This window comes from Ipomoea triloba, chromosome 8 (assembly GCF_003576645.1).
Source record: "Ipomoea triloba cultivar NCNSP0323 chromosome 8, ASM357664v1".
NCBI lineage: Eukaryota > Viridiplantae > Streptophyta > Magnoliopsida > Solanales > Convolvulaceae > Ipomoea > Ipomoea triloba.
Genome location: NC_044923.1, coordinates 11,991,111 through 11,999,986, shown reverse-complemented (window position 1 = coordinate 11,999,986; position 8,876 = coordinate 11,991,111). Strand labels below are relative to the sequence as shown.

The 8,876-nt window shown below is 35.0% G+C and overlaps 1 protein-coding gene across 1 annotated transcript; it reads right to left on the bottom strand.

Moving 5' to 3' along the window:
- Nucleotides 1-7,228: 7,228 nt before the first annotated feature.
- Nucleotides 7,229-7,720, bottom strand: LOC116026966 (auxin-responsive protein SAUR32-like). The gene has a single exon (XM_031268391.1). The coding sequence runs from the start codon at nt 7,718-7,720 to the stop codon at nt 7,229-7,231; it is 492 nt and encodes a 163-aa protein (XP_031124251.1).
- Between the last annotated feature and the right edge of the window lie 1,156 nt (nt 7,721-8,876).

Here is an 8,876-nt window from a genome sequence, read left to right as displayed (position 1 = left end):
AAATATAATAAATCACCCACCATGCTCATCTCAAATTCTCCTTTCATCATATTGACAAAATATTCAGTATATATATCTGACGTGGAACCAAACACTATGTCATCTACATAGATTTGAGCAATAATTAAATTGGAATTGTACCTTTTGATGAACAGTGTTTTGTCGACACTTCCTCTTGAGTAGCCCTTGTTGACTAGGTATTCTGTTAACCTTTCATACCAGGCTCTTAGAGCTTGCTTTAGCCCATAGAGAGCTTTCTTCAGTTTATAGACATGATCTGGATGTTTTGGATCCTCAAAGCCCTTTGGTTGAGGGACATATACATCTTCTTTTAGGTATCCATTCAAAAATGCTGTCTTGACATCCATCTGTTTCAGTTTAATTCGCATTGAGCAAGCAATTGAAATTAGAAGTCTAATTGACTCCAATCTTGCAACAGGAGCGAAAGTTTCCCCGAAGTCAATTCCTTCCATTTGACTGTAACCTTGAGCAACTAGTCTTGCTTTGTTCCTTATTACAACCCCGTTTTCATCCGACTTATTTCGGAAAATCCATTTTGTACCAATGACATTTACATTCTCAGGTTTGGGCACTAGATCGCATACTTGATTTCTTTCGAACTGCATAAGCTCGTCCTGCATAGCATTGATCCATAACTCATCTTTTAGTGCTCATTGACATTTTTTGGTTCAATCATAGATATGTAGTAGGAGTATCCCAGCATTTCACGATAACTTTTCTTTTCTTTATCTCTGGTCTTGATTCCAGCGCTCATATCTCCGATGATATTTTCAGTAGGATGATTTCTTTGAGTTCTAGTTGAGGAAGCTTTAGTAACTTCGGTCTGAGTTTGACAGTACTTTTCTTGTTCGTGTGGGCTCGATGTATGCACAGGCTCATCATCTTCTGTCTGCTGTTGTTTCAGTAGTGCATCTTCAACTATGACATTTGCTGATTCCATCACTACATTTGTTCTTTTGTTGAAAACACGATATGCTTTGCTGTTTAATGAGTATCCAAGAAATATGCCTTCATCACTCTTAGCTTCAAATTTTCCTCTCGGTTCCCTATCATTCAAGATGTAACAGATACTTCCAAAGATATGAAGATATTTTAAGTTTGGAGTTCTACCTTTCTAGATCTCATATGACGTTTTCTTGGTACCTGTTCTAATAAAAACTCTGTTAGTAATATGACACGCTGTATTCATGGCTTCTGCCCAAAGTCGTTGTGATAAGTTTTTCGCAACCAGCATAACTCTAGCCATTTCTTGTAGAGTCCTATTTTTCCTTTCTACAACTCCATTTTGTTGCGGAGTTATAGGAGCTGAGAACTCATGCAAAATGCTTGTTGTATCACAAAAATTACTGAAAGCAGAGTTTTCAAATTCACGACCATGATCACTTTTTATCCTGACAATTTTATGTATTGAACTATTTTTTTTCATTTTGTAAGCGCAAGCACAGTTTTGTGAAAGCTCCAAAAGTATCTGATTTTTCTCTTAGAAAGTCAATCCATGTGAACCTAGAAAAATCATCTACGCAAACAAATACGTACCTCTTTCCTCCGAGACTTTCTACTTGAGTTGGTCTAATCAAATCCATATGAAGGAGTTCAAGAGCATGAGTTGCAGGAATGTCTGCTAATCTTTTGTGAGACACCCTTGTTTGCTTGCCGCGTTGACATGGTGCACAAACATTCGTAGTTCCCTTGATATTCAGGTGTGGTATCCCTCTCACAGCTTCATAATGTACCAATTTGTGCATGTCTTGATAGTTTAAATGCCCAAGCTTGTAGTGCCAAATTTCAGTTTCATCTGTTAAAGAGCTATTGCACACAAGTACAGATTTTATCATATAACAGTTGTTGGTGGTTCTGACCCCTTTCATGACACAGGTAGTAGAATTATAAACTTTGCAATTTTCTTTAGTAAATCTAACTAGCATATTCTGATCACACAGTTGACTAATATTAATCAGATTTGCTTTTAGCCCTTCTACTAAGTAAACATGATTGAGTTTCGGCATACCTTCTGCATTTAGGGTTCCTCGGCCGATGATTTTACCCCTATCACCATCTCCAAATGTGACATGCCCAGCACAATCCTCAACTATATTGCTCAAGAATTCTTCATTACCTGTCATATGTCGAGAGCAACCGCTATCAAAGTACCATGACGTTGACATATTTGTTGTCATTGCGATCTTTGTTGTCATGCAGATTTGTTTCGGTCTCCACACCTGTCGTGGTTTGATTTGTCCGCAACTTCTCCAACCATGGCCTTTCATGGTGCATCTGAAACATCTTTTGTTAAGAAATCCGTTTATGTACCTTATGCCTTCTGTGTTTCTCCTGGACTTCATTTCAGGCATCCATGCGGTTTTATGATTTCCCTGCCTGCTTGTGAATCCTAGACTTGCTTTGTTATGGTTGTTCCCTTGGGACTGAAGAATTTCATTTAGACTATTGGTCCCTGTGTTCAACATTCTGACACGTTTTTTGAAACTTTCCAATTCCTTTTGCAGGTATAGTTCATTTGAGACTTTCGCATCTAAATCAGTCTTAAGTTTTTCTACTGATGTTTTTAGCGCTGAATTTTCTTTTTGCAGGTATTGTTCATTTGAAACCTTCGTATCTAAATCAATCTTAAGTTCTTCTACAGAGGTCTTTAGGGCTGAATTTTCCAATTCTAGAGACTCAACATTCTTAATTAACTTAAGGTTCAGCTTACTTACCTTATACCAGTTTTTGTACAGCTCTTCATAAGCTTCTGCAAGGTCAGCATCCTCATCGTCAATCTGTATCTCCTCAGCTACCTCTTGTGTGATAGGCTACACCTGATTTGAGTCTCTCGTTACTTCACTGTCGTCTACAAAATCTGGAATTTTGAAGAACTTCTCGTAGTTTGCACGCTCTTCAACATCATCAGGGTGGTATATACTTCCATGGAATGCAACAAAATTTCCTGTCTGTGGTTCTGCTGGTTCACCATTGTCAGAATCACTCCAGGTAAGTGTGTACGATTTCTTACCTTTGTTGTTTCCACAATCTGCTGCAATATGTCCATAACCACCACATTCATAGCACTGAACGCCCTTGGACTTGAAATCTTGATTTTGACCTCTTGGTTTTTGAGTATTTCCAGTTCCAGCTCCTTTGTTATTCGGTTTTAGCTTTCCTTGTCCTTTAGCTTTCCTTAGCATTTTTCCAAACTTCTTAGACAACATGACCATGACATCGTTCATTTCTGTATCGGAGTCAGCTCTTGCAGGTACCATAGCATCAAATTCAACCCCTTTGTTGTCCTTGTTCAGGTACCTATCTTCCTCCTCCATTTCCAATTCAAAAGTCTGCAAATTTCCCATTAAAGCATCTAACGTTAGAGTTTTTAGATCTGTTGATTGCTTTATAGCAACAGCTTGCATCTTGAACCTCGGGGGTAAGGATCTCAAAACTTTTCGAACCACTTTTTCTTCCTCAAATGGTTCACCCAAGTTTTGTGCGTTGTTTACCAGGTTTTTTACCCTAGCACTGAACTCAGATACTGTTTCAATTTCTTCCATCCTCAGAATTTCATACTTGGTCATGAGCAATTGTAACTTTGAGACTTTGACGGGTCCTGTACCTTCGTAATGATTCATAAGTGCATCCCAAGCAACTTTTGCAATACCTGTGGCTGAGATCAACACAAATTGATCTGGTCCAAGTGCACTGTGAATAGCATTCATGGCCCTATTGTTTGCTGACAATTGTTTCTTTTCGTTTATAGTCCATTGGCTGACGGGTTTTTTCTTTTCTTCATTCTCGACTGTTATCATGGGTGGAGTCCATGCATTTTCAACGGCATCCCAACACTCTTCGTCCAAAGATTTTATAAATGCTTTCATCCTAGCCTTCCAGTAGGCATAATTACTGACTCCCTTTAACAGTGGAGGTCTTGTAATGGATGCACCTTCTTCCATCCTGCAAAACAACTCTCGAGGATCCCTAGGATCTCGCTAGCAAATTAAGCGACACAGGCTTTGATACCAATTGTAAGTATGTCATGTAGAATTCCAATGAATATACGCTATATTTAACTGGGGAATTAGGTAAGAGACAATTACTCCTGATAATATTCCTAATAGATATAATGTAAAAATATGAACGCACCAAATAAGTACACCAATCATTTAATAACGCAGTTCGGAGAACACTCCTAATCTGCGGGGCCACGCCCAAAATTTTCCACTAGATCAACCCGCTGGTTTTTACAAGTACAAGGTTCAACCGATTTACAAAACTAGGCCTACCACCTATTTTAACGCCAACCTTATACAATAACTCAGTAAGAAAATTTTAAATACAATTTGAGCTAATCTATCAATTACACAAATTGTATGCCAACCTGGATTTTGACACAAGGTGTACTAGTACTGCGCGGAGCTGCTTCTCCAAATTTAGTACTCGTTTCTAGACCCGAACATTTGAAGTTTCTTTTGTGTAGTCACTGACTCTTGAATTGTTACTCCCTGAAACTTCGATTTGATCTCATTACAAGACTCCCCTTTTATAGTGTTTTGTACACCCTTGTTTTTAGGAAGTCCATCCCATGATCAGGCATGTTGCATGGATGTGAGAAAGAGAATTAATCTTGATCACACATTTTTTCAAGACTAATTCATTAAATGCCACTTGCTGACTTTTCTTTAAAAGCACCTCCACATTTTGTGCCACACTTCATATTCCTCATTTTACTCCACACATCATATTTTGCACCACACATTATATTTTGCATTCATAATTCCTTTAGTATTTGCTTCTTAATATTGTTTGATTTTATATGCCAATACACATAACATATGCCAATTAATTTGTACCAACAGAATAAACAAACTTCATCTTGTACTTAGCTTAACAATGAAAAAACAAATAATTTCTACCATTTACTTTCATGTTTTCTTACCACGCAAAATTCAAGACTCTTGTTCCGCCGTACTCAGTTACCAAAATTTTCCTTGCTTCAAATGCTTCTTCTCACCATCATATCTATACCCCCTATAGTTTCTAAGGATTCTTCAAATGCCAGAAAAAATGTCAACAGTTAAAAAGGGAGTATGATTTTTACACTAATTTTCACAGAGATGAAATAGGTGGACAAAGGAGCTGAAATTCTATTTTTTCCCTCATTTTTGACGACGAACTAACGGAAAATCATTTTGGCTTAATTTTCAATAGTTGGAGGATCACATTGGGTGTAATTGAAAGTCGAGTTACTAAATTGAGAAAATGCTATAGTCGGAGGATCATTTTGGGAAGTAACTCATTCTCGTTATCATGTGCCTTGTTTTTATTGGGGGAGAATGAAAACAAAGTAATAAAAACTGTGAATCAAATGATTTCATATAAGCAAGAGTAAAAAATAAAGTAAAATGTGAGATTATGTGTAGTATTACTCTAAATAATTATGAAGTATACTACAAGATAATATTGTTATAGGCATTGCAAAGTCAATAAAAAAGTCTATCAACGGTGGCAGAAATAATCGTGACAGGTGGGGTACGGTGAGAAGATTTATTTTGAGTTAATTTTTAGTTTCAAATTCCTGATTATTACAATTTTTCTCTTTTTATTATTGGGTCACACATGTACGAGAACATCTCACAGATCTTTATCTGTGAGATAAGTCGAGTTAAAATGAAATGTAATATTTATACTATCAAATGTAAAAGTATTACATTTCATCTTGATCCAACCCGTCTCACGGACGATAAGGATACGTGAGACAGTCTCACACAAGTTTTTACCTTTATTACTAAATTTAAGATTGATTGAATTTTAACATGAATTATAGAAAATATGTTACTTTTAACTTATCATTAAAGAAAAAGAAACTAATAGCAAAATGTTTTTGTATGCATAGTTTTAAGATGTAAATTGATATCAATGCCTTTCAGTAGTTATGTCGTACATTGGAGTCTAACTTGCAATGCATATCCTGGTAAAAATTGTTACTTGGAATTTTTTTTCTTATTGTACAGATAAAATTAGTGTATAAAAAATTTATCATCATTAATTAAAAATTATAATTTTTAAATAATGAATACTTATATTAATATTTTTAAAAAAAAATTAAAAGTAAATATACAAGTACATAAATTCATTACTTTAGGTAAATAAAATTGTTCCATAAAAGTCATTATTGTAATAAGTACGTAAATTTTCTTTTATATATACATAAATTCACTATTGTAAGTGCATAAAACCACTAATGTTAGTGTCATTTGATTGTATCTATAGTAATATTTTTTTGTACCTAGATCCATGATGTTGCATTTTACCAATTAGTCCATGATATAATTTGATAATGCCTCTTGTACTCGTACAAATCTATGCATTTTTAAAAGCTTTTTAAATTGTACCCAATATGAGAGGCACATGTACTGAATATCAATGCCTATTGTACTTAATAAAAACTTACTCCGTATAAAAGTTTTTTCTTTTCAAAATTACTAAAGCTTTTTTTGTTTTAATACAATTAACCCTATTACATTGTAGTATTTGTCCATATACTTTCGCCTCCACTAAAGCTCGAACTCATGATCTCCCAAATGAAAAAACCACTACATGCCATCTAAGCATAAGGTGCTTGGCAAGCTTTTTTTTTTTTATTATTCAAAACTATTTAGCTTATACTCATTATAAGAGACACCAATTTAAAAAGAAAGACTTAAACTTACAACCATTATCCAAGAGGTTGTAAACTTAAAATAGAATTCGCAATTTTTATGTGCCAAAATTATACTCCACTCATTCCAGTGGCGGATCCAGCATGGCGGCAGTGGGGGTAGATGCCCCCATTCACCCCACCCCACCCCATATATAGCACTTGTATGTATAGTATATGTTTAGATACAAGTATATGAAAACATATAAAAGTAATCAATTGATTAGTTGGTTTAGTTGGTTGATGTGCGTTTGTTTATAAAGGGTGAGGGTTTGAATTTGGAAGCATTCATCCTCTTATGTAGTATTACATTCTGAAAGTGTTTCATTTTTTAAACTACCTCCGCTACCACTGAAAAAAAATTTCTGGTTCCACCACTGACTCACTCAATATTTTTTTGGGACAAATTTATTTAATTTTGAAATGGAGAATAATCAGAGCGAAAGAACAACAGTAGAGTTTAAAAATAAAAATATTTTGTAGATATGAAGAGATTAGCTAGCTAGGTTCCAACTAAGACAGTCACAACTTTACGTCAGTTGATAAGGTCTTTGGCGTTTGGCGTGGAGGGGTGAGAAGATGATGATTACGATTTCTTGCAAAGCTGCATCCACGGCCATTATTGTTTTCACAAGTAGATGACTCCATTTCACGCAAGACCCGGAGGAAATGATCGACTTCACAAGGGAATATCAACGGCCCATCGCTTCTGAACCCATACTCCGATTCAGCTTCCTCCAACAGCTCCCTAAACAGCGGGTGGTTCACGCGCTCCGTCTTGATAAGCAACCTCTGCTTCTCTTCTCCTACGCACACCCACAACCATCCTTCCGGCGCTGCTCGGACTCCGATCCTTTTCTCCATTCTCAACCCGTGAGACCACGACTTGGATTTCATCAGTCCAAACAGTGATGGGTTTTTCCCCAAAACTCCTAAAGATTTGCACCTTTCCCATGTCTTGATGATTAGCGCTTTCTTTCCTCCCGTTTTGCCTTCCCTAACCACATCCTCCATGCTCAATTTCTCTGATCTCATCTTCTTCAATATTTCTACAAACTTAACGCTCCATCTGTCGATCCAAAACACAGCTTCCTGCTGGATGGCCGCGCCGGCGTGCAGTGTAATATATCAGATGTTTGATTGTCTGCCTGTGTCATAGGCCAACTAAAACATGAGTTTGTTTCATCGTAGTTTACGAAAATCTATGAAACAAATTAAATGCAGAAAATAAGGGGATAGGATAACATAAACTCTTTGAGAAATTCAGTCCTCTGAGCTCTTATATATAATATATATATAATACTCCCTCTGTCTCATTTTATCTGTCATACTTATTATTCATGGATCAAACTAATTCTTTTTTTTTGTCTATTTTCTTTATTATTTTTAAATTTAATTTTTTGTGTTTAATAGTACTTTTAGTGTAGTTTCTAAATATATAAATTTTGTATATTAATACTAAACTTAATATTATGAAAAATTGAATTAAAAATAAATTCAGTCAAGCCTCGTTAACCGAACTAGAAATATAAAATGGGACGGAGGAGGTACTAATTTTTTTATACGCTAGGGGCAAAAAATAGGTGCCCAATATTAATATTTTGTACTAAAATTTTAAATTTATTTAAAATTTAATATAGTGAATAATAATAATGTAAAATATTTTTATAAATTGGATATTTATATTTTAAAAAATAACTAACATATAACTTTAATATTTAATGTGTATATATATATATTATTATTGAAGAAGAAGATAAGAAAATATATGGTGGATGCATGTGCATACTAACAATAGTAGAAAAGATAACGGAAATTATAACGGTAGTGGTATATTTGTTCAAAATATTATGTAGTATAACTTTTATATCATAATGTACAAAAAAATTTAACCAAAAAAACAAACATAAATAAAGGTATAATCTTCATTCACATTTATTATATTTTTAGATAATACCATATAAGAGGCTTAGCGTGCAGATTTTTATGCGGGCATTGAAATTATTTATCTTGTTTTTTTTTTTTTGAAAGCCAATTATTTATCTTGTTAATTGTTTATTACATGTCAACTCGGGAATGGCTTCCTTTTTGCATCAATGTTGCTCTATCGTGGACTGAAAGTTTGGGAAGTGGACAAAAAGGATATAACAGGACGACTGGTGGAGGTGAT

Excerpts from the sequence above, each read along its gene's own strand:
- LOC116026966 (XM_031268391.1), bottom strand. The coding sequence starts at position 7,720 with ATGGAGGATGTGGTTAGGGAAGGCAAAACGGGAGGAAAGAAAGCGCTA.